Source organism: Mugil cephalus, chromosome 4 (genome assembly GCF_022458985.1).
Source record: "Mugil cephalus isolate CIBA_MC_2020 chromosome 4, CIBA_Mcephalus_1.1, whole genome shotgun sequence".
Classification (NCBI taxonomy): domain Eukaryota; kingdom Metazoa; phylum Chordata; class Actinopteri; order Mugiliformes; family Mugilidae; genus Mugil; species Mugil cephalus.
This window is the reverse complement of record NC_061773.1, coordinates 2,606,956-2,633,867: the sequence shown is the minus strand read 5'-3', so window position 1 is coordinate 2,633,867 and position 26,912 is coordinate 2,606,956. Positions and strand designations below refer to the sequence as shown.

Here is a 26,912-nt window from a genome sequence, read left to right as displayed (position 1 = left end):
CTTATTGTATTAATCCTTTTAATCATTCTAAATTTTCACTATTCTAAATGTATTTTTAGCTTCATTTTAAATGTTAACTATTTATTCTCCTGTATATCTTCTTTTTATTTCTATGATTTTAATGCAACATAATGTATGTGTCTTTGCCTGTGTGAAGTGTCTTTTGTATATGAACGGTGCTATACAAATAAACATTACTTGCGCTGCCTTCTGTGGTACTTCTCCTTTAAGCGCCGAAAAGCCCCGGCCATGACGTCAGAAGTAAAACCTGCTCCTGCTGGGTGTCTGGCTGCTGGCCGTTGGTTGGAAAGTCAAGTCAAGTGTGTGTGTGTGTGTGTGAGCCCTGCTAGAGCTATCGGACTTTTACCCCCCTGTTGTTGTCGTCTTGTCTTTCGTTTTCGTATTTTGTTTGTCGTCCTTTTTCTAACTTCACACGCTCGGGTATACCTTACGCGACACAAAGGCCGAGCTCCGCGGTCGACTTGTGTGATGTTTTAGAAAAGTTTCCCGAAAGCTTCTTTGAGGAACCGGTGGACGAGCGACACCACCGGAGATGGAGAAGCTAACCGATAGCTGAGCTGCTAGCCGCCGAAACCCGGACCACAGGATAGGCTCGAGCTACATGCTAACGACTAGCGGGTTTAGCTAGTTTTATCGTTTAATTAATTGACTTCATTAACCCGTAACGTCGGAGTTACTGCTAGTTTCTCCTCGGGCCTTGCCACTAGTCGGTGTTCGGTTCGTCGGAGGCCAGCTAAACGCAGGAAGAGTCGGTCTCTGTTTAAAAGGAAGCGGCAGAGCCGTGTTGTTGAGAGGTGGCTCTTGTTCATCTCTCAAGACTATTAGAAATGCTGTCCAACGCACAGAATCAGCCGCTGTTCCCCAACACGGCGGCGCAGCAGAACCCGGCGGGGCAGCAGAACCCCACGGGCCAGTTCCTCCCCTTTCACGCCAAACCCAGCTTACAGATCAAGAAGAACGCCATAACAGATGAATACAAGGTGACCAGCCAGGTGCTGGGGCTGGGCATCAATGGCAAGGTTCTTGAAATCTTTCAGAAGAAGACCGGTGACAAGTATGCTCTGAAGGTAGGTCATACCTGCTTACTATACATACAAGAGACCGTTAATGGGTTACCTTAGTTTTAATTAAGAGTACATCTTTAGTTTTAGTTAACTTTAGTTGTTACCACTTGACACCATCTAGAGGTAGACTGCATTCATTTTGTTGATTCGACCAATATCCCACTATTAATAATCCAACAATTAAAGCTGAAACAATTAGAAGATTAATTCATATGTCCATATGTTTTCAATCATTATTTTATGTAACTATGCTACATACTATGCTAAGTCAATGATTGGAAAAGGTACAGGTCACAATCATAAGTAGCTGAAATTGTGAAAATTCCCAGTTTGGGATGAATAATATCTATCTATCTATCTATCTATCTATCTATCTATCTATCTATCTATCTGCTTGATTTTAGGCCTGTAGAAAATAAACACTCGCAACCCAAAACATGAAATAAAAATGAATACATTCTAAAATAACAGTCCTGCACTAAACCCTGCTTCATGACTGTTATAATGTTCAGTTTATGTTGAAACAGAGTAACACAGGATGGTAATTGAACTGTGCTACCATTTTGAAGGAGGTAGTTTGTGGTGGTATTTCATTAAAAACACAAAAGTGGAAACTTTCAAAAAAGGGACATGTGTCAACAACAAAATACAACTCCATAGTGCTACAAACCACAACCTACACAGAGAAAACACAGTTGAATCGGCAGCTCTCTTTTATTTTAAACAAAAGCTGAATACCAAAACATTCATGAAGAATATATTAAGCACAGGACTGCTGTATTAGAATGGATTTGTTCTCACTAGACTACCTGATGAACTGGCAACTGTTGAATAACTGAGTGTATTCATTTGTTGGCATGTTGGTCATACAGAACAGATCCTTTAAAACCTCAGTTTTGATTTTTGCCTTGATGATGTTGGTGATGCATCTCTCCCCTTTGTATTTTATATAATCACCAACCATCCTCTCATACCCCAGAATGTAATTGGATGTCTGATACAAATAAATTCACATCATGACACATCAAGAGAATATGGGAGTTTATAACACGTACTGTCGCATCTCACCTATGAAGTCTCAGGAACAGATAGATGCATGTTGTTTGATGATGTTTCTAGATTACATACTTGTTTCCTTTGCATATCCCCCACATCCATCACCTACTGTGGTAGGATATAATTGTTGTATAAGCAATTTTGTGCTTTAGATTTAAATGAAGTTACACTCTTTCAACCAGTAATTCTGAAATTACAGTAAATTTTAAACGTACATGTATCGGTCCTTGTGCTGCCAAATATATTTGCTAAAGTCAAATATTAAAAAGTTGCCAAAATTAGAGTTTAAGAGGTTTATGTTTGGTCATTTCCACCTGGCCTACCTGCTATCGAGTCGCCATGTTGAAGCAACATAATCGAATACGTCACAGGGTTGGTTGTATCCTTCTGAATGCTATTGGAAATGGACAAGGATAAAATGGAAAGAGGTCTTGCGCCCGGTATAAATCCTATCGGTCTTTAGTGTGTCCTATCGTCACACTCGCAAAGCTGTAGTGCGTTTTGGGTCATTGGCGCCATTTGTGTGGGTAAACAACAGGGTGAAGCGTAGTTGTGAGGATGCAATAGTAATTCAAACGATAAAAAAAAGTTGATCTTGGTGTTATCTAGCTGCTAGAGATGTGGACGAAACTAGAAAAATGGCTCACGGACCAGTGCCCAGTTATAGTATAAGATATGACAGCTGAATCAAGTTTCAAGCTTTATTCTTAACACAGAAAATTATTCACACACAAAAAAATTCACACTTAAAACATGCAGAAACGTAAATATGTGAATTGTTTGGTTTTGTATAGTGCAACTGCAGTGTTTGAGTTTTTTAATGCATTTGAACCAGCTCTATCAATAAAGTGCGTATATGACATTTTACATATAGACTTATTTTCTTTTTCCTTTCCCTGCACTTTGGTGTTGTGTCAGTGGTTTTGCATGTTTTCACCTCCAGTCGAGATGAGGGGGCATTCACATGACTGACCCATAGGTTATGCATTTGAATCGATAGGGTGTAGAAACCAGCAGTGGTACCGCTAAGAGCAGTGGTACCATGAAATGGTGAAACCGGTGGTTTGGAGAGAAGAACATGTTGGCAACACTATCTGGTGTCAGTGGCTCTTATACATCAATGCCACTGTTTCCGAGTCCATCTGCTGGCTTTCCATATTATATGCTGGGAGGTGGACCTGTTGTGAGTGGCAGTGCTTTCACTGAATGATGTGTTGGCAGAAACACTGCAACGTCCTGTTTATAGCAGGTAAGCCAAGTTAGCTGTAACCACATGTAAAAATGCGATATAAAACAAGTACATGCTACTCGGTGTTCGATAGATGCAGGAATATGATTACAAACAGTGCGAATCTTTCACCAGCCGTCTTTTCTAGCTCTCTCTTCTCTCATTCACTGTCTGTCGCTAGCGTAATCGCCAAACCAGCCAACCCCATGAACAGCAAGGTGGTGGTGCCCATGCTAAAAACATATAACATAAACATGTAACATTTGTAAATAGTCTTATAAAATGCGGTTTACTTGATTTATTACTTCATTTCCCCTTTAAGGCAGGCTGGAAAGAGGTTTTACTTTATCAGGAACTGCCACTGGAGATCACTTTCTGTATTGGTTAATGATTAATAAAGGACAAACGTCATAACGGCTACTCACACACAGGTGGCCGCAACGTGACCCAGCAAAGCTGTGCTGCAGGAGGTTGTCGTTATTGTTATAGAAGAGTTGTAATGTGGTGTTTGCTCAAAAGATGATTGCACAAAATATACCTTCCCCAAGTGAATCACAGCCTGGGAAAATCCTGTAACACACATGGTCTAACGTTTAACTTGTATAAACATAGAAATTCATGGTACACTCAGTGATGGATATTGGCACATGCTGTCTTTTCTAAAAGTCTTGTGCCAGTCCAATGAATTCATTTAACGCTAACACTTCACATTTTATACCGCCAGGGCTTCTGCTGCCTCAGATTTATGAACCGGTGTGAAAATAAATAAAATAAAGTATTGGTTATTACAGAAATGCTTTCTATTCCATTGCCACTAGATATTGAATTCCGTTTTATAACAGTCCAATTGGTCTCCAGATGCTTAACAGACTGCTGTACTGATGTGTTTTAAATTAAGAAAGACTGAGACGTACTGTGGACGTGACACAATTTAGCACCTGTACACCATTTATTTATACAGTTTTAGAATCGGCCAGTCATGTGGTGCGTCTGTCATTCTGGTACAGGTCAGGAGCTTCCGTCATTAACCACATTCAGTGCGTTTACATGCACGTGAAAAAAACAAATTATTGCCTTAATTGGACTATAACAGGAGAAGTAAGTGCATGTAAACACATTACCACGATTAAAAGCGGAGTTCTCATTATCTGATTGGGACACCCAGATAATGTGATTGGCATTCGGTTTCCTCCGCCATGTATACGGCTTAAACGCAGTATTGATCGGATAATGCGTGTGCGCATGCTCCACAACTGCTGCGCTGGCGTGTGGCCCCAGAACAGAAACATCCAAGAAAGCCAGTCGTACAAGAAGAAAAAAGGGACACAAACATGGTGGTTGCATAACAACTAATTGTTCATATTTAAACTGCCATGTCTATAATGTCAATAGAAGCACGATTGGCTGACTGAAATACACATACTAATTGTTATAGCATGCATATGCGTGCAACATATTTTTTTTTCTCATTCATAAAATGCTAAAATCATGGACATTTTCGGGGCAGCTTTAGCGGTGGGACAGGTTATCCAAATGGGGACTGCCCCCAGAAATTTGGTGCTTCTGGTCACCCTACTTTACCAAAGGATGTGGCTTCTTTCTCAGACACATTTGCTAGCTCTCTGGCTTGTGGTTGTTCACCAGGTGGTGGAATAAATTTGTTGCGTTTCTATCCTTAGCCATTGTCCTTTCTTGCAAACCTTAAATACAGAACAGGTTTGTTCCACATCCACCGTATGATGTCTGGACCAGTTACATATTATTTATGAGAAGCCTTGTTCAGCCACAGGTGAGCTACGGCTGCGAGGATATCGAGTACGTCGCACGCGCCCGCGTCACCATCGGAAGATGGCAAATTCTCATCGTGGGGATTGTTTTTGGTGCTAAATCGTGTATGATCACCTATTCCTAATAGTGGGCAGAACAACTCTTGTCAATAATTTGGATTTGGATTTGCATCGTGGAGCATGTTAACTTATGTTACCAGGTAATTTTCAGTTGGTACCTCTGATTGTAATTCTTATGACCATTTGCGAGACTTAATGTTGACAGTGACATTGCGTTTAACCATAAACAGGCACTCATTGTAAAGACATTGTTTTATTGATGTCACTAATAGAATGTAAGAGCTACACAGAGAAGCTTCAATAATGCTGAAAAATAGGTTTAGACAGAAAAGACATACAGTCATTTAAATACCCCACAAGAGAGTGCAGTTTTTGTATTAACTTTACATGTGTTTGTTCATCATTGTGTTGTAAATACTTCTGTGTTTAAATGTGTGATAATAGTTCTGTTGGTGCACTCATTGATGTCAAAGCTGGCGTAAATAAATGTATGTATATAAAGGCACACGCACAGGAAACGCAATGTCAAAGCATCTTACTTTAATCAGAACACACCAGTTGCTCTTATGACTTTTTAAAACTTGAAATTGGAGGAGGCGTGTAATTTGTTTCATTAATATGTTTCGTCTAAAGCCAAACCGACTGACGTCTTTTACTGAATGAACTAATGTCCCCGTCATTCCTTTGAATGACATCAGCTGAGTCAGCCCCGTCTAATCTATTGTATTCATTAGGTTTGTGGCCAGCGCACAAGGTGATATCACCTTGTAAAACTTTTACCGGTCTCTTGACTGAGTTTTATGCTGAAACTGCGACTGAATAATTTATGATTATGCATGTCTGTGTGTGTGCGAATAGGAGAGAGACTATGGCAGAGAAGTGGAGAAGTCCTTAAATTAATATTTTACAACCTTGCGATCTATTATGCTTAACGTAACCTGTCACAAAGAATCAATAGCTTTTACTTTGTGGGGACAAAGCTTTGTGTCCTGTGTTGCATGATTGTTCTGTCTATAAGGTGTTTTACCACAGGGACACTCTCAAAGGATGTGAAGCACTGCAGTGTTGTCTTACAGTGACTGTATGTGCTCACAAGAACCTGAGTTATTGGACACAATCAGGTTAAGGCCACACAGTAACCGAAAATAGAACAGTGTTTTTAAACAACGCCAAGGCCTTGTATTTGTGTGACCCTGTTGTTATGTGATGCAGATAAAGATAGGATTCAAAAAGAATTATATATCCATTATTTCGAATACTAAACACAACTTAGAATCCTTGTTTCAGACTTGTGGATCTTTTTTCCTCTCAACATGTGGAAGGCAGTTTACACATTATACATTCCAGCATATTCAACCTTGAATCTGCGCACGAATGCAACACACTTTTGTTGTATAATGTTTCTGTTAACTTTTACCAGTGTGTCAGGACGTCTTATTGTTGTAGCAACCCTTCGGTTTAGGACTGGTTGGAGTTGCAGTGTTGTTGGCTCACAAACCCAAACAAATGACACCAACAGTAACTTATATTATTGTTACATTGTACAGGTTCTTTACTGACCCCTTAAAGTTAGTTCTGCTTCACCTGGAAAGGAGCCCTGTGAAGTGTGAATCGTTACGGTGGTGCAATAAATGATGGTGCAATGGCTTAACACCACATTTGCGCCTCTTAAAATTTGGGAAGATTTGTAGATCACTGTAGTGAAATAAGCACACCTGCTGGAGGTTGGCTAAAAAAAAAAGAGGAACTGGAAACACTGGGCAGTTTGAATGGATATTTATTTCCCTTCGTAACACTGTATTTCTAACTTTTTTTTTCCTGCGCTGTAGAGAAGAATCTTGTCTTTTCTTTAATGGGACTTTAAAATCTTTCCAGTGACAACCAACATCCACTCAACACAAATCCTTAATTTATGCTATTATAATGTATGTTTAGGGGTAACAGAAGACGAACTTTGCCCACACTTCAGTCACAAGATGGCAATAAAAGGAAGGAAAGGGAGGGATTCTAAGAGGAAGGAAGAGGTTCTCTGTGTGCCCTCTGAGTTATTTCACTATCTTTACTAAAAGTGTAGCATTTCTATTCAGTCTTTTCATTGCTGTATGATTATCTACTCGGATTCTCTTAAACAAGAGTAAAATCTCCCTTTTATCAACATCAGATTTCTCATTAGTCAGTCATTTGTTGTGGAAACAGTAGTGGTCTTAGTGATACTAGTCATCTGCAAAATACTTTTATAATTTTTACAAAGAAACTCTGTATTTTCTTTCATAATTTGTCTAAATTATTTTCTTTTTGCCATCAAATGTAGTAGCTGTTCATGGAGGGAATAATAATTTAGCTTCTATCTGGGATAGAAATAGTTTTTCACATTTTGAAAACTTTATAGAGGCAATAATTAATCGTTTTACGGTTTACATACTTAACTAGCTGTAGGAAATGATGAAACACTTGGGCTCATTGGCAAACTGATTTGTATTAAGTTGTAAGACAGGCATTTCTCAGTCGTGGTTTTTTTTTTTTTTTAAAGACAAGTAACAAGTCTGGACTAGGAGAGTGTGTTACACAACCCTGTCTGTATAGCTGTCGTTGGCGAGAGCGGACTACTTACTCATTTCTTGGCTTGTAGCTTATATAGATCACATTGGCTAAGACTAAGCTGTAGTCACTGTTTAAGAGACATGATGTCTTCTGTCTGTCCTCTGTTCCTTTGTCTAAAGGTTGCCATGCTAAAGTCTAGTAGATACGCATTGACTCCTTGATAGGTCCGATTGGTTACTGATTTTTAAATACGTGTTGCTTGTCAACATTTTGGCTTAAGGGAATGTTACATTCTAAGATCATTGTGTAAATATGTGTTTTACATTTGTTGCAAACAAAAAGATTAGCTCAAGAAAAACCTCTGCTGGTAAACATTTATCTCGGTGTTGTTAGCTCCTTTTATATGATTAACATGGCTGCATTTTTCTGTCTTTCTCCGTTTCAACTCTTTCTGTTGAGGGAAGTGAATTTGGAAGGATGTGGTATTGTGGTTGTGTTAGATGGACACGGAACTGTAATCATGATACAGAGGAGTTTCCAAGCTGATGCAGCATTCAGTCATACTGAAATAGCCCTTAAGAATATTTGAGTCCTTGCTAAATGACCTCTCAACCCACAACTTTATTTTCCATTTTCATGTAGTCCTCCTCAGATGTTGCATGTATTACTTTCTCCTTGGGTTTTGTGATATGTTTATGACAAGTAGGCAGTGTGGTTAAATAGCGCTGAATGGCTTTAACAGTAAAGGGAAGTTCTCCAGAGTTCATTCATTAAGCACGTGACTATGGGGATGTCGGCTCAACGGTCTTTGCAAATCCTACTTCATTTTAGTGTATTCACAAACACATGGCGAAACAAGGCAAGCTTTCTCTATTTAGAAGTATCAGTTATCAAAATTAGCTGTTTTTCTAAATGTCTGTTGCACAATAGTGAAATTTCTGATTTTAAAAAAAGTGTATTAAAGTCAATTTAAAGTCACCAATCAGCCTAACTAGCATGTATTTGGAGGTGTCCCTGTCCACGTGGACACAGGGAGAACACGACCCCGACCTTCTCACTGGGAGGCGTCAGTGCTAACCACAGAGCCTCTGTGCATACCAAAGTTTTCAACCAATCTCATTAACGTTCCTTTTCTGATTGTAATCAATATATAATGTTAATCCTTAAACGTGTAACTGAAGAGTAGCCTCTGGAGTTTTCTCATCAATGAACAAATTATCATCATTCCTGATTTACCTTATTTAACAACACACTACTATGGGCTATTTAGAGTGTGTGTGTAAATGTATCCACAATGTAATGTAAAGATCCCACAATGGAACAAAAACAAAATGGATCTGCTGATAGTACTCCAAATGCACAATATTTTTCTGATGTTAATTAACAAAATTCAAAACAATTCAACAACTGAAGGTCATGTTACTGTACAGTAGATAATGAATTAAGGACACAGCTTCTGTTTTGGTAGGCGACTTCCTGAAATCTTCAGTGTTTGCCTGACAACTAGTTTTAGTTATTCTGACTCACACTGTTAGAGCACTGTCTTTTGAAAGCATTTGATAACGCAATGATCTGTTTTTGTACTGTGAAGTATCTGTTGTATCACAGAAGGAGATTGTCACTCTGAATTATAAGTTGTCCAAAGGGAAGAGTCATTGACACCAGTTCTTTACTAAACCTCCTTTTGTAAGTCCCCCTGCAGTTGGCTGTCAGTATTACTAACAGAGCTAGGGCGGTGCTTATTACATATGGCTGAGGTGTTAAATATATTCATTTATAATGTGGTGAAATTATGTTTTAAATGAAACTAGTGAAGATGCCCCAGTCAAAATATTTGCAGTCTGTTTTTATTTGCTCCAAGCAACCTGCTCTAGATATTGGACAGATGTTGGCTTCACTGCCTAGAAACATGCACCAACACTGTGTTGCACTGCATGCGTTTGTCAGGAAGGACTATGACTAACTCAGAACTCACCAGGAACTCATCAGTTCCTTGTGTTATTTCCCTCTTCCATCAGCTCATTGTGCTCTTGTCTTCCTTGTTTAGGCTCGTTTGTTGAATTAGGGACAGTTGTTGGCTTACTAACATCAGCATTGTTGTTTTCTAGACAAATTAAACAATGTTACAACAGAAGCTTGTAATACCTAGACTCTCCCATGAGTGGGGTAAGGCTGTAAACCTAAGAATTTTTTTTTCATTTTGGTTCAAGATGATGCTTTCATTGGGTTTTGGTCAACAAAAGAAGAGTATTTTACCAGCACCACCACCAGGGCAGCTATGACTACTGAGGTAGTTTACTATCAGCAGTCACAGCTGCCTTATCTGTTCACTCAGTGGTGGTAAATTACCTGAGTAGTCACAGCTGACCCGGTGGTACACTACCATAGTAGTCACAGCTGCCCTGGGGCAGACTGATGGAAACTTGGCTGCCTATCCACGCAAACAGCCTCTGACCACCAACAAACATCACTCACTTGCAATCATAGACCAGTGGAGTTCACACTGGGAGTAAGGTGGGTTAAGTGTCTTGCCCAAGGACACAACAGACGACCACTCTACCTCCTGAGCCACAGCCGTACTTGGTACCTTTGTAGTTTAGCTAGTATTAACTAACTACAGAGTAGTAATTTGATGATGATAGCAAACACTGCCACACACAATTAGCAGATGTGGAAAATAAGTTCATATTTTATAACAGCACATATATTATGATAACACTTGTTTGTAAAAAAATCAAAGGTTCCCAGGGTTAACCTTTGAAATGCCATAGAAAATGCTCGGGGTCATTTATGACCCCACTTATGGAAACGTGGGGTACTTATACAAAAAATGCAAGTCAAACTATAACAACAATTATATTATTATAAATGGCCTAATGACAAAGATGGCCTATTTGAGGAATACATGGAAGATTAAATGATAAAAATTTAAAATTACAAAGATATTGCAAAAAAAAAAAAAACGACAACAACCACCTCAGGGTCATTTTTGACTCCACTTATGCGTCTAAGGGTTAATCAGATCATGTCCTGGTGACACATAAACATGTTTTCTTCTCTGATTGTGCAACCAGCAAGTCAAATGCACATGCAGGGGTGCTTCTTCTGGCTGATTGCTGTTTTTTGTCAGGTTAAGAGGCTTTTCTAGTCGTGCTAATCTCACCCTGCCGCAGCTCTGACACCTCTGCCCTTCACAGAATTTCACTGCTCTGACACCCTCAGTGTGAATTTTTTTCCCCTTCTGTTTTCCCCATGATTCACTCTGGGCTTTTCTTTGACTTCCTAGTAGCAGGTGGAGGATGAGGGCTTCTTCAGCTTAACCCCATCCCACCTCCCACTGTCCTACCCCAGGCAAGGGAGCTTTTGTGTTGGCCAGAGGAAGTGTATTGTGTGCCCATCTGCCTCCCTCATCTCCCTCCTTCTCCACAAGCTTCACTGTTTAGCCTCAAAGGGCCAGCAGCAGATGGGGGGGCCATGCAGTCACACAACCACCAGTAGAGAGGTGACAGGGCTGGGATCTCATATGTAAATACCCATGTGTTAAAATGTCATGCAGTGCGTCTACATGCCAGTGAAAAAAACAAATTAGTGCCTTAATTGGACTATAACAGGAGAACTTAAGTGCATGTAAACACCTTACTGTGATTAAAGTTCTCATTATCCGATTGAGACGCCTAGATAATGCAATTGGAATTTGATTTTCTCCGGCATGTATACGGTAACCGCAGTTTTCAATAGGATAATGCGTGTGCGCATGCTCCACAACCACTGCACTGGTGTGTGACCCCGGAACAAAGACATCCAAGAAAGCCGGTTGCAAAAGAAGAAGAAGGTAAACAGAGCCAGTAGAAGAACCGTCTGAAGGATAGCACATCTTATCTGCACCAAAAGTAGTGCGAACATGATATATGAGATTAAAAAATGTACTATTGTCCCTCTGGTTGTTGTATGAAATGCTGGTCTGCCGCATGAACAACTCTTGTTTATTATATGACGTAATGGGTCAATCGGAAAGCGAGCCGTATTAACGTGGTACTAATCTGCTGAAAAGACACATATTGCCACCTAGTGGCGAGGAGGAGGACATGTTCCCATCAGTTATTCGATTTTCTTGCGCTGCATGTAAACTGGAACAAGGACTGTTGTCAGAAAGTCAAATTTTGAGCACGGCTTAATTAAGCTGTGCATGTAAACGCACGGACGGAGAGCTCTTAATTTGTGAGGGGAAGTCAACTCATATTTTTAGTTTCTCTGTTCCTCTACCTCCATGCTTACATGTCATCATTTTGGTTCCTCTTTGACTGTTCGATATCAGTGTAAGAGTAATGTAGTGGTCTCATTCTCTATCTGAAAAGCTGACATAGGACTGAACGATGACTTGAATTTGCAGTTATATCAAGATATAATAAAATGTGATTTTCATACCACAAACGACGTGATTACAAGGTGGTCACATGACGAGAGAATACCATAGGTCGAAATGGCATCAGGCTGACGCTGACACTACTGCCACGACATTAGAGGAACATCAAGTCGTGTTCCTCTGTCTAGAATTATTCCGTTTTTTAAAAAGATGATGCTGCACAGCGCCAGGGCACTGCGTGGCGGGGCTCAAAACCTAGACATAGTGGATGTATGCATTGTGAGCTTAGCGGGCAATTGGAAGGACTGTTTATGTTGCACGATGTTACACTTGTCTTTTGTTGTTGTCCTTTTAGCATGTTAACATTAATGTTAGCAATATAAAATGGTGCAAAGAGTTGCTGTTGGTGTTACCGTGAGATGAACATACCGAGACATTCTGCCCTTACTCACACAACTAAAGGCCTGAGTGGTTTATCTGCTGCTCTGTGAAATTTACCGGTGCTCCTTAAAGTAGCAGATTTGTGAATGGAGTTCCATGAACGTAATTCAAAACAGAACTTGGAAATAACATGGGCAGTAATGGGGTTTGTTACAAAAGATAAGGTACCTCTCTGCACAGTGACCACTGTTCAAAAACTGTTTAGCAGTTCAATAACAATATTTGTTTCAAGTCATACATTGCTTAATTTAATTCCAAAGGTAGACCTAGGCTATGTGTAAGAAGATTCTGTGCTATTCATGTTTCTAATATTGTGTTATTATATTCTGAAATCATTAATTACATTTTGTTGGAAAAGATAGTTGGAAAGATGGTTTTGTATGTCCAGCATGATAGATGACTTACTGAAATCCAATTTTGCAAGAGCTTCTTTCATGAAATACATGGAAGTTCAGAGACAAGTAGTTCTGTCCAGAGAAATTTTGGACAGTGCATGCAATATCACCTGTCCTGAAAGATTACTAAAATACCTGATTGATTTCAGAATAAAATTCAAGTGATTGCATTTAGAGGTTCTTCACTTTGTGGGACATGGACAGGAACCAATACTGTGGCTAAACACACATCAACACATCAACAGCCATGTATGGGATGACCAAGTACCACTGACAGCCTCGCTGACAATGATGACAATAATCAGATAGTTGGGCAGAAATTAAAGGAGGAAGGAGTCCTTGTTAGACTTGATCCTTTACCCCAAACACAGAAAATTACATTTTATTCTTTAAATAGAAGCTCCAAAACCAGCGAGGCACATGTTAAGTTCAAGAGCCCCAGAGACAAAAATATCTGCCAACCAGCGGCCTCACTGCAAAATGTCCAAAATACTATTTACACATACTTAAGGGGTTACATTTATATGTGTGTAGTTGTTTTGTTTTCAAAGACACTACAAAGTAATTCCAGGAACAAGTAAAGCCTTTTTGAAATGGTCAGCTAAAGCCTTACAACCAGCAGCTTTTTGTTATGCAAAGAGTAGTGTTGTTTATTCTAGTAGCTGTAACCGCTGTTTTACACATGCCGTAGTAGAATGAAATTGTATTTCCATATTTATAGTATTAGATTGTTAGCTTAGTTCCTACTTAATAAATTGTGCACACAGTAAAATCAGCCTACCCAAATGAACACTTTTAAAGTGTCTATATGGGTCCACACCTCAGAGTGTTAATTTAACACTTTTTCGAGTGTTGGTACCTTTACACTAAGTTAGTGTAAATTTGACTCTTCTTGTAATTAAATTTAACACTGCCTAACGCCAACCAGTGTTTTTTTTTTAACACTTTTATGTAGTGTTTGCAATTAACTCTCAGAGGACTATTTCTTAACTACACAAGTGTTACCCCCATAACACTTAAAAGGTGTCAATATAATTCTTATATAATCCTACCAAAAATACTTGGAAAATAAACTTTACTAAAATAAAAAGGTATTCATGTTTGGCAGTTCAAAAACATATATTTTCAAACTTGCACCACAAATATTAGAACATGTAACAGTAAGGCACAATGTAGCGTTAGCACCACTTTAGCACGCTAGCTAGCAACTCCGAACCATTAGTATCATCTTATCACGTTTTATATCTATGGTTACAAAGTGCATGACTCGTCTCACTCAGCCAAAACGTCAAGCCAAACGTAGCGTTTACTGCTGTAACTCACTTTCTGTGTTACAGTGAGGTCAGGCATGCATGCTAACCATGCTAACCTCTAGGTCATTAAGCAGGTGTTCGGCTGGTTAGTAACAGCGCAACGAGTAAAGTTTCCGTGGCTCAGCGCTGCAAAATGACTTCTTGAGGTGTTAAATACAGCCTCAGAGTTTAGAGTCAGAAGCTGGAGATAATATTTAAACATTTACACTTAGAGGTTTGATTTAGTGACACTTCCCTTTTACACTCGGTTTTGACGACAACTATTTATCGACTGAGAGTTAATTGTAATGGATTAACTCTACCCAGAGTATAATTAACTCTACCAGTGTATGTCTAGTTTAACACCAAGAATTCAACTCTTTTCAACTCTTCAATTTGCTGTGCAGAAAGTGTCACAGGAATGCCTTCATTTGACTCCATGTCCCCTGGTCTGTATCCACACATTCTTGTGTCCTTTAAGTATTTTTTTTCTCTTTTGCTGTGACGCAGACAAAGTAAAAGCCGCCCTTGTTTGTTTTGTCCCAAAGGGTGGTTGAACTGTGCTGTGTTCGCTGTTGAGATAAAGAAGAGTCATGCACTACTACAACATACCAACTCTTCCTGGCAACAATGATAGTCGCTTTTTATTGGTTGGTGACCCCTGTTTCTCACCTGAACAACTAATCTATTTTGTTGCATGGAAGCATAAGTGTGGACCTCATTTACAGAACAAAACTGAGGAAGACAAAACTACTACGAAATATGTTTGTCATTAGGAGTAGCCACTGATATTGTGTCCTTCACATGGTGGTCCAGCTTCGGGTGATTGCAGCAGGCTGATTACCTCCATAGCACTCCACCCCTCACAGGTAGTCCATACACTCTGACAGTGTGTTTTTTTTTTTTTTTTTGGTTACTTTTAATATATTTGTTTTGGCTTCTTAAGCCTTTCATGGACAGCAAAATGTAGAAATGACAGGAAACAGGGAAGCAGAGACGGGGTGAAGGACATGCAGGAAAGGCTACCCGGTGTGGGACTCGAACTGGGGTTACAAGAAATTAGAATTAAAGGGCAATTTTTGGATTGGTTTTGTATATCTACCGTGATAGATGACTTACTGAAATACGATTTTGCAAGAGCGTCTTTGAAATACATGGAAGTTCAGAGACAAGTAGTTCTGTCCAGAGAAGCATTCACAGATAAATGATTGGGGGGAATCTTTGAAATTTTGGACAGTGCATGCAATATCACCTGTCCTGAATGATTACTATAATACCTGGTTGATTTCACTGCCCCTGACAATAGCTCTACACACCGAGCTAAACACCGCGCCTGACAGTGTGTTTTGAGTCATTGTTGTGAATGTTAAGTGAACCCAACCTTTGTTTCCTTTTCCCTGGGTATATCCTCTTCTCGTAAGACATTGTTTCTCTTAGATGAGAGAGTGTGGGATGGGTGTGAAAAAGAGAGCGCGAGAGCACACTGAACACGGTTTGTTATATAATGCAACACCAGGCTATATCTATATAAATGGCATGATCTCAGTTTGCAAATATATATTCAGTATATATACATATCTATACTATATACATAGTTGACGCACCATTCTTTTTTTTCTTCTTTTTTTTGAAGAATGGAGTTTATAAGTATCAATGTTATAATCTGTAAGAGGTTCTCTCTTGTCTATGATCAGTTTTTTCTTGTTTGTTCACATTTTCATGGTACTTGAAATCATTTGGATTTTTTTCTTAGGCAATCAGATTAGCCCAGTCTAAAAGTGGCATTCATAATAACAGTGGTGGAAAAGAGTTTTTCGGACACCGCGTACATAAAAATATTAAATATGAAATATTGCATTAAGAATCACTCTTAGGTCTTCGAGTGCAAAGTCCTAAAACTGCCATTAAAAACTTAAAATTGATTGCTTCCATAAAAATACAAAAGAAATTTTGAGTATTGGCTCATCTTGGTACCAGTGATCCACTAATAAAGGCCGTACATTGTATTAAAATACAAAAGTACTTCAGAGACAAAAATGGCTAGGAAACATGCCTGAAGATACAGATTCTCAGCTAGGATCATAAGGAAGTGCCGATGCAGTCCTTCAGCAGCTGAATACACTGAAGGACGGACAAAAGAGCTTGGAAGACAAATGAAGATCTGGGCATCCGAGGGTTTCTTCAACAAGAAATGACCGCATCCTCATCCACATGTGCAAGGAAAACCGCCAAATGACATCACAGGAGCTCCAACAGCAGAGCAGTCAGACCAAACTGGTGTCCAGTGTTCCACCCGCACTGTACTGGTTGATTTTTAGTTCTTTGCTTAAGGTCCTACAAGGCTGTCAAGAAGTCCCCGATCAATGAGAGACAGAGGTTAATCCAGCGTCGTCGGGCCCAAGCACACAAGAACTGGACAGTCAGGAATTTGAAGAAGATTCTGTGGTCAGACGAGTCCAGTTTCCAGCTTTATCTTCCTCCTGCTAATGTGAGGGTCCACAGAAGGCCAGGTCAAGCATGATCTCCAGCATGTACAGTACCTACTGTCAAAAATGGTGGAGGCAGTATCATGGTTTGAGGATGCATGAGTGCTGCTGGTGTTGGTCATCTCACTGTCTGTGATGACACATTGAACTCTGTCAAATATTGTACCATTCATTCTACCCACATGCTCCCATCTGCACATGCACTGTTCCGTCGAGGTCAAACTGGATGTTTCAACAAGATAATGCCCCTTGCCACACATCCAGGGCAAGTAGAACTTGGCTGCAGGAGCACAGTATCCAGGACTTAGAGTGGTCAGCTCAATCCCCAGACATTATCAAAATGTCTGTTTCAAAGCACAAACCAAAGAATTTAGAAGAATTAAAAGTAGTAATTCAAGAAGAATAGGACAAGATTACCCCTCAACAGTGTGAAAGGCTTGTGGGGAACATGCCAGCCAGGATTAGAGCTGTACTGCTGCTAATGGCAGGAGCACTAAATATTAGTTTGATGATGTGATGGTTTATTTATTTTTTGTTCAGTTTTTAATAAATTCTCGGTTATTTATTGACTTGGATATCGTAATGTTGAGAACTGAGATACTGAAACTGAATTTAGAACAAAATTTAGTTTTGTTAGTCTTTCTTGTAAACGATAAACAGAATAAATATAATAATATCCATGCGTAATCAGACTCATCCGGTCCACTGCAGAATATTGCACTTCTTTACTTTCAAAAAGTCCTGGGACATTTTCACAGTAGATTTTGTGTTATTATTCATCTGTCCCTATCCAATTAACTTTTGAGCTCTGAGTGGGAGCTGGGGCCGTTTCCCATACACTTAAGAATTCATCCAGCTGCTTCTATCACATCATCAATTACATTTTATTTATTTAGTGTCAATACCAATCCAAATTCTCTGAAGCTTTCCAGACCACAGGGTCTGAAATACCCAGGAGCAAGCACTAAGATGCCATTGCTGATCATTTCACAGGGAGGAACTTGAGCAGGACCCAGCGATAAACACTAGAGACCCAGTGCTATTTGAAAATATGCATGTTCACGTGTCACACTGTATGAATTGATTATATTGTATGGTTTGGATCATATGCAGTCACAAGCTGTCTGCTTCACAGAAAAGTGTATATATTGTCGTTGTGGTACAGGTTCATCCAATTGTCACTGGTCCAAAGAATGCTGTTGCTGAACAAGTTTGACTAGATTAGGCTCAGTCAAAAATGACATCCAGGTTCTTTTTGGACTTTGAAGGGTTAAAATCCTGTAATTCTGGTAAAAGTTTCTCTCTCTGGAATTCAGGACCAATGTCTAAAACAGTTTTTTGTCCTGGTGGAGCTGTAGGAAGTTCACTGCTATCCATGACTGGATATGCAAAATACAGTTTAAAAGGGCATCACTAGGCCCTGTGTCATCAGGAGACACAGCGATTTAAAGCTGTGTATCATCTGCATAACTGTGGAAGCTGATGCTGTGCCTCCTGGTGACGTGCCAAAGTGGAAGCGTATAAAGATTTAAAAAAAATTTGACGTAAAATTGACCCTTGGGGCACCCCACACTTAATTTTATTCGCTCTGGATGAACATGTATCCATACTTACAAAGAAATGTCGATCTGCAAGATAAGAACTGAACCAGTTAAAAACAGTACCAGAGATGCCGACTAGGTACCTCATCTATTTAATAAAATGTGATGGTCAGCTGTATAGGTTAGGGATGGACATCAAGAACTGGTTCCAACTGGTTCAGTTCGCTGATATCATTAACCTTCATGCCAATTGATGCCCTTTATTGATTCTTTTCGTGCCCAGTCTTTACATCCCAGCCCAGATGGTGATGGTGATATACCTAAAAGTTGTTTGTCAACCACCATAAAACGAAGTAAGGAGCATTTCATTCAGATCACATGATGCTCACGTGATGACAAGAAAGATTTGAAGGCAGAGAAACTGGAAAGGTGACTTCATTTCACCAAAAGGGACGCATGGACGCACAGAGAGACGTGTTCGCTAATCTCTGGTCAACAATTGCAGCTATCGCTAAGTCTCAGCAGAGCAGTGCTAGTGAGGATCCAGTGACCAATTTCCTATTTGTTTTCTTACACAAGCTCTTATCTCTTGTTTAGAAACTCAATAAAATTTCTGTTGTTTACACAAAACCATGAACTCTAAACCTAATATTCACACAAGGAATAAAGAATCGGATCAGTAAGCAGAATTGATTATGGCTTCAGAATCAAAGTCTTATTGATTCCCATCCTAGTCTTGGTACTATTGTTTTTAATCAAGAAGTAGGTTTACCAGAATTGGATGTTTGCACGTGTCAACTATGCGCTTCTGTTATGTTTTGCCCCATTCCTCCCAAAAGCATATCCCCCCATTAGCTGGATCATCTCTCCCCTCTTCCCCTCCCCAAATCCTCTTCTCCTCAGACACACGCCAGCCGTTCGGTGCTGAATTTAAGATGACATATGTGACTCTCTCAGATTATGTTACTGACAATTTTTAAAATTCAATCTTATGATCTTGTTGTTTTTTTTTTACTATTAAGATTTAAAATTATTAAGATTATTAAGAGAGTAGGTTAAGGAGGAAACCACTACAGATGTATTGTGTACTCTAAATTACTTACTTAAAATTGTAAATGGTATTTTAGTAGCCTTCAGTCCTTCCTATATGTGACTGTACAGGCCTACGTGCTGCGTTTTGTTGCTTAATCCAGTATCTCGTTTATTTGATGTTATACCTGAATTAAGGGCTGACACTAAATGCATGCTGCTTTGCATTCTAGTTTTTAACAGTTTCGATAAGATAATAGTAGATATTTATGGACTTTTGTGAGGACAGTAGAATTTACAATAATGTAACTTCTTCCCCCCTTTCCTGAAGAAGTATCCCGCACTCATGAAATCCTTTGGGAAGCACTGGTAATAGCATCACTGAGAGGAATCAATTGTGATGGATTTTCAAAAACATTTTTCAGTTCTCACCACTAACTTTCTGGTAATTTGTTTTGTTTTTGGAGCTTATGAATGGGATGTTTGAATTGACGTGACGGCTACTTTCAGCACATTTTGTGGGTTCACACAGACTATCTTGTATTTCCAAGTAACCTGACTTTTTATGACCATGTAAATGGACTGGCAGTCATGTGTCAGACCAGCAGACTGGACATTGGCATCCTGCTGGAATGAAGCCGGCGGTTGTGTTTTGAACGTGGGTAGGATTGGAATGTAATAGACAACATAATGAACAGACGATGGCTCATTGTCAAAGCCACAAAGCTGAATTCTTTCCATTGACTGACAGGGATATTTAGAGGTTTCATTGGAGGTTTTATGTTCTTTGTGTCATTTAACATTTAATAGTACCTTCATCTCTCATACTTCCATCCACTGCTATGAAGTAAACACTGATCTTTAAATTTACTATAAATCAGTTCTAATCTTTAAAGTTTATATTCGTCATCTGTGCACATTACACAAAAATGGCTTCAGTCTGAGTTATATTAGCATTTTGAAGCTAATTATTATTAGAGTTTTGTTTATTAGGTCTGACCATGTAGTCAATAGCTGAGACACGTTGGAGCTCATAGTTCAGAGGGTCAGACCAATATTTCATCAGGCAACTGCTTTTACGAGTGTAAAGGAGTCATGTAGGGCAGTGTTTCCCAACCTATGTTGAGCCCTGGCACATATTTTAAATTAGAAAAATCCCACGGTGCACCACCAAGTAAAAACAGCACAAAAAGTATAAATAGTGAACCGAGGATCATCTACTGTTGATTTTACTCACAATTAACTTACTCAGTATTGAAACTGCTTACTTCGTTACGTCATGGTTACGTCCAACCATACCATGCCAGGGAAGTGTTTCCTATTCAAACACCATACACTTACACTGGCCATAGAATAGCCTTTGATAACTTTTCCCCTCGGAGTCGGCTGGGTTACAGTAAATGCAAAGGAAAGAGAACCTTCATTATATTGTGTTGAGCTTAGCTTTCTTCTGACCACTACTCATACTAGGACCTTCATCTGGGTGAGAATTTTCTCCAGTACCCAGTTCAGATTTATATTCTTTTTCTTTTGAAGTATGTTTCCATTGCTGTCACTGCTGTCTCACTCCAAGAATGGCTTCTTAATTAGAAAAGTTAATTATCTACCTTGTGCCATCTAGTGGAAGAGTATTAAATTGTTTGGCCTGTCACTATACGTCGCTGGCATAGATGACCAAAGATTAATTATTTGCAGTAAATAATCATTTTCTGACCAATTAAGTAAAATTCGATAATTTCCCGCAGCACACCTGATGATACCTTAAGGCACACTAATGTGCCACGGTACAGTGGCTGAGAACCTCTGGACTAGGGTCCTGTGACATCCTCCATTGCATTTACTGTGCGATTTACAACTTTCAGCATTATATAGTACATGAGCCTGTCCTCTGTTCTTCTACTTACTTAATATCTTTTACTGAATTTGCTTTTTTTGCATGAACATGCATGTTTGATATCCTAGTTTTATCATGAGAAATGTTTACATGGTGAATTTAATTGGAATTGGTCATACATGTGCAGCACTGACAGAATAATGGTAAGGTTTCACATAATGATCGGTGCTGTTGTTGCATGGTGCACTGGCCTAGAGGGTGCTAAATTCACACAAAACTGGATTGGAAAACATCTAAAATATCTGTTCACTGCTCTGCCATCTGATGGCAGCACTGCACTTCTGTCTTTTGTGTGTACTATGAAGATGTGGCTTTCAGTTTCTGTGTATTAGGTTTCTTTGAGTCTTGTACAAGGCACCAGTTTAGGACATACTTGATTCACTATTCATTTAACTACAATTTTTTTTCCTTTTTGCCATGAATATTTGATGCTATAATTTATGGATTTATGTAATGATAATGAGCCTCACCTTCTCTCTCCAGATGCTGCAGGACTGTTCCAAGGCACGTAGGGAGGTAGAGCTTCACTGGAGGGCCTCACCTTGTGCCAACATTGTGCGCATCATTGATGTTTTTGAGAACCTCTATCAGGGCAGGAAATGTCTACTTATTGTCATGGAGTGGTGAGTCCCTCTCTCACACACACACACACCTTTGTTGTGTGGATGTTCGTCAACATAATGCATTCCTTAGCCCCTTACCCTAGGACACAAATCGCTTGATTAAAGTGCCAAGATTCAGCATCATTCTGAGTAGGGTTACATCAGTGTAAAAAGAACTGCATGGAAAATATAGGCCTTTTAACACATAGACCACAAAATGAATGGGTTCAAAGGTAGTTCAATGGGCATGGTTCACACCTGTGTGCCACACTGTATCTCGACCCACCACTAAAGATCCTGTCTGTTTGACTATGTCAAATGATGTCGTGCTAGGTAAATACATAGCTAGATAATTTATTTATCCCAAGAGAAATTCAGTGTCCCGTGGTCTCATCACATAGGATATAATAATAATATAATCACAGTCCATTTGGTTCCTCACAGTCAGGTGTTGTATAATGTTATGTCCTGAGAGACAAACCTCCTCCTCTATTTGGTTTTAGCTGTATTGCGCTGAAGGTTGTTCACTCTGCACCTATAAACACATACATGTTCTGGAACTTAATAAGTTGTTGAGTCCCTCTTTCTGTCATTAGCAATTTTAGAAACATAACCAAAGGTCATATTATAACTCAAACCCTAGAAGCATGAACAAATCTCTGACAAAACAACTAAATAAAGACACCAGACACATGGCTAAGTAACTACATGTCGATATGTTTTGTTGTGACTCAATCACATGAAGCCAACTTTTGTCTTTTTTTGGTAGCCATTCATAATAGCACCTGTATGTTTTTTTTTTCTGACTGAATGAGTCAAAACGCGGTAAACGGGCAGTGATCTCACCATCAATGTGGCCAGAACACTTGTATTCACACTATTAAAGCACTGTGGTCACAAGCGGCCCAACCTCCCCCAAATGTGGTCTGAGTGATCAGATCTGAAATATGTGCTCCGTGTGTCTTGGGTGTGTCTATACCCGTAAAATAAGGTGGCCTCTCCAATTTAAATGACATTTCCATTACTCTATTTTCTATGTGTAACTGGATCTACACAATTACCTGGACATATATGTCTGTAAAAGTGGTATTGCACAGATTTACAAATGAGATGCCACTGTAGTCATGGCAGTTTAACTTAACTACTCAGACCTACAAGCATTTTATTTTATATTGTACATTAAGTGTGCAGTTTATTATTATTATACAAATTGTACATTTGATGAAATATTCTAGTTCCATTTATTTTCATTTTTATTGAAACAGCAGTCTGCCATGAGAAAAGGTGAACTGATAAGCATCTTGTTTCCCTTCCAGTCAAATTTTAGATTCCTTGTCATTGTAAATCTGTTGTATATGACCTTCGTAGAAAGTGACCCATTTCTTCTAAATGAGCTTAGTGTATTTTCCTCACAATTGCATTTCCACCTTGAAGCGTTTAAACCACCATACCACCACAGTATTTCACACGTGCATTCATTAGGTTTGTGGTTACCACAGCAGTGCGGAGGTAGTGGACTTGTCTGCCTTTGCACGCTCACATGCACACAAAACTGATGACTAATTTCCTTGACAAACTGAGCTCAGCAGAAGTGCCAATAATTTTTTTTTTTTCTGATGAAACTAAAAAAATTCCTAGAATATCACACTAGGAGTGATGGCAAATCAGTCAAATCACTCTACTGCCTACCTGCCTTGAGTCACTGTGTCAGTCTGATGACCTATATTCTGTTTTCTGTCTTAACCCATGTTGGGTGGAGGGTCATAGTGTCAGTATGTCAAGTGTCCATCTGAACTTCAAATTTAATTCAGATCTGTTCTATTTTCTAATAATATTTAGCTTGACTTCATTTTACCTATGGCACAGGGCTTTACATGTCTCTCCTTTGCATGCAAAGTTTTTGTAGGGCGAGTGGAAGTGAATTTCACTTGATCAACACTCCATTACATGTTAAGTGAAAAACAGAAAACACTACTTTAATTCATAGGCTATTTAGTTTAATGAACAATTTGGTCAGAAGAAGCTGTTGGAGATGCACTCTCAGACTCTGACCAAGTCAGAGGGGACACGGAGATTTCATAGATATGAATTTAACTATGTACATTACAAAGAAGACAAATGTTTCAAGATGGGTTGAATGTCCTGTGAATGTCCTGTGATGTGACAACTCAACTTGGCTGACCAGAAACTGACATTAGCTAGCCAGCAACAACAGCTGCGTAGCTGCGCACCCTACGATGTAACCTGACGCACACCTCCCCAGATACATAATTATACTCTGCAGCAACACCAACCATACGATCTGTGAAACATTTCCTTGTTCCTATGTCTCAGCAGCTGGACAAGTACAGACCATGTACTCAGGTGTCTTCTCTATGTTCTGTGCTGCAATGATTTCAGTGAAAGCTAGTGTTGATCTCCATTTATTATCTTCAACTCCAAAATGAGTTGCTCAATTTCACACGCCATGGACGGCAGTGGCTCATTAAGGTTTCTAGCATTTTCTGTAGTTAATATAATGCATGTTCAAGTGTCAATTCTTTGGATAAATTTCATTTGGTTAGTTATTTGACGCTATAGAAACAGGATGTGACAAGTCAAATTCGAATTCGAATTCAATAATTAATACCCAGGTTAATCTGAAACATAGTTGCATGTACGTATAGGGTCTTCAACAGAACCTGGTCGGGTGAGTAATAATAAAATGATCTGAAACATTTAGGTATGACCAACGTGCAAAACAATAAGCAATTAGGAATGGGGCCAACACATTTTCACACCACTGTAAATTAAAAACGTGTAGGGGTGTTACTGTTTTCTGCTGTCATAGTGTTGCAGTTTGCTGCTGTCATGTTGTATGCACTTTTGCTACTTGAGTGTTTATCAAAGCCATTCAGTTTCTTTTCAGATAGAAATTCACACTTATTGCAGCACTTTCAGAAACATAGAGGAAGAAGGAGGTGTTGATTTTTATCTTCCATCTTTGACCACATAAGAAAAAGACCGTTTATGAAATGAGGGATAGCCTTACAGCTGTGGGTTTTTCACATTTCTATAATTCTTAACAAAATACTGTGGATCAAGCTGCTGGCTGTTTCTCAGTATGCAAAGTGTGAATGATTTTGAGAAGTTTGAAGTGTGCTGTGGTTTTGGAGGGCTGTCCCAAAGCTCTAAGTCTGTTAAGTCCTGCATCTCCTATTAACACATGCACGCCTGTAACATCTATCTCTGCTGGCATGCACCTTCCGACACACACACACATACAAAATTGGTAATGCTGATCGGATGATCTGAAACTCGCACAGTCATACCGAGCAATGAGTTTAAATGAAACTTATGAAGTACGCTGAGCATAGAAACCTGCTCTGTACTGTGGGTCCCAAGCAAAAGTTTTATTTCAGGACCAGCAGTCATCATAAAGTGACATATCCTGAAGGTAGCACAACACATTTCATTTGTTGTTCCATGAACCAAAACTATTTATCTGTTTTATTATTTTACCAATTGAACATGTGCATTTTCTGCTAAATGTTTTCTGACACTCCCTTGCTGATAAGTCTTCAAATAAGTGAAGTACATCTGCTGGGAATTGAGCCCAGAAACTGAGATGGTGGGCACGTTGAGCAACCTCAACTTTATCGCTTTGCTTTGACCACATGAGAACAACTGTAAGACTGGTGTGAAAAAGAGAGGATTTCCTCACAGCTGGAGGGTTTCTCATACTACAGGTATTTCTCAGGCATTGATCCATCACAGCACGTTAACCTCTTGTCTACACATCTTAGGCCTAGTTAAAAAAAGCAACCTTTTTTCACACTGTATGCAAAAATACACTGACATAATTCTGGACAGTTGCTTAATGGATTTCTTTATAAAAACTCTGAATAGTGCTGTTCTTCATCATTTGAAGACTTGGGGAAGTAACGTACAGTTTGAAACAAGGCCGTGTTGAGAGCGTACACTGTAGATGGGTGAGGTAAGGTGAAGATGTGCAAGACTTGCGGCTCTCTAAAAACAGTATCGTGCAACCTAACTATACTAAACTTTTGTCCTATATTTAGTATGTTCAGTCCTAGCATGTACTTACAGAAGTCTGATATGAATTTATATTATTTGATTTGATTTCCAGCATGGATGGTGGTGAGCTTTTTAGCCGAATCCAGGACAGAGGAGACCAGGCGTTCACAGAGAGAGGTAACATGTTATGTCAACCTTAAAACGAATGAAACCCATTATGAAACTCAGAACAGTTCTTACAATACTGCAATATTTTTTGTGTGATTACAAAGCACAGTGTCAGATAAACAGACACATACATGCACAGTGTTGACATGCACTGCCAGTACAGTGTCCATAAGTTGTAATCTCCGTTAAAAGAGCTTTTTGTTCCTTTACTGCAGAGGCATCTGACATCATGAAGAGCATAGGGGAGGCCATACAGTTCCTACATGCCATCAACATTGCCCACAGGGATGTCAAGGTTTGTTATCATTTATATCACTGAAACTCCAGTGCTTGCTCTGGGGGTTTCAGGCTGGGTTTCAGATCGAACTTTGTAAAGTTTCTTGAGATCTTTTGCATTGTTATTGATGCTATAAATAAAGCTGAACTCAATTGGATATTCTCCTTTGGGTTAATGCAAAATTATTTCAGCCTGCTTGAGAAGTCAAAGCAACCTTAACTTCAGTTACTGTCATAATATTCATTTTCTTTTTTTCTGGATTCCCAAATGCTTCTACAGCCAGAGAATTTACTGTATTCAACAAAGAGACCCAATGCCCTGCTCAAACTCACAGACTTTGGTTTTGCCAAGGAGACCACATCACACAACTCTTTAGCTACTCCTTGTTACACACCCTACTATGTTGGTAAGAAACCATTACTGTATGTAGTGTCATATTTACTACAGTTGTTGCTGTTTTATAAACACACAGGATACATTGGCTTCAGCTTTTCTTGCTTGCTTTTCCCTTCATTCTTCTCTCACTGTCTGCAGCTCCAGAGGTTCTGGGCCCAGAGAAATACGACAAGTCGTGTGACATGTGGTCGTTGGGTGTCATTATGTATATCCTGTAAGTCAGTCTTTTTGCAGTCTCTCTCGTCCCTTCATCT

At 39.3% G+C, this 26,912-nt stretch overlaps 1 protein-coding gene across 1 annotated transcript in view; it reads left to right on the top strand.

Moving 5' to 3' along the window:
- Nucleotides 1-285: 285 nt before the first annotated feature.
- mapkapk2a (MAPK activated protein kinase 2a) overlaps nt 286-26,912 on the top strand; it is a 31,100-nt gene continuing 4,473 nt past the window's right edge. Inside the window, exons 1-6 of the mRNA XM_047583007.1 lie at nt 286-1,088; nt 21,682-21,821; nt 25,930-25,994; nt 26,201-26,280; nt 26,542-26,668; nt 26,797-26,872. Coding sequence (XP_047438963.1) covers nt 849-1,088; nt 21,682-21,821; nt 25,930-25,994; nt 26,201-26,280; nt 26,542-26,668; nt 26,797-26,872 — 728 coding nt within the window. The 5' untranslated portion in view covers nt 286-848. The remainder of the gene's footprint in view (nt 1,089-21,681; nt 21,822-25,929; nt 25,995-26,200; nt 26,281-26,541; nt 26,669-26,796; nt 26,873-26,912) is intronic.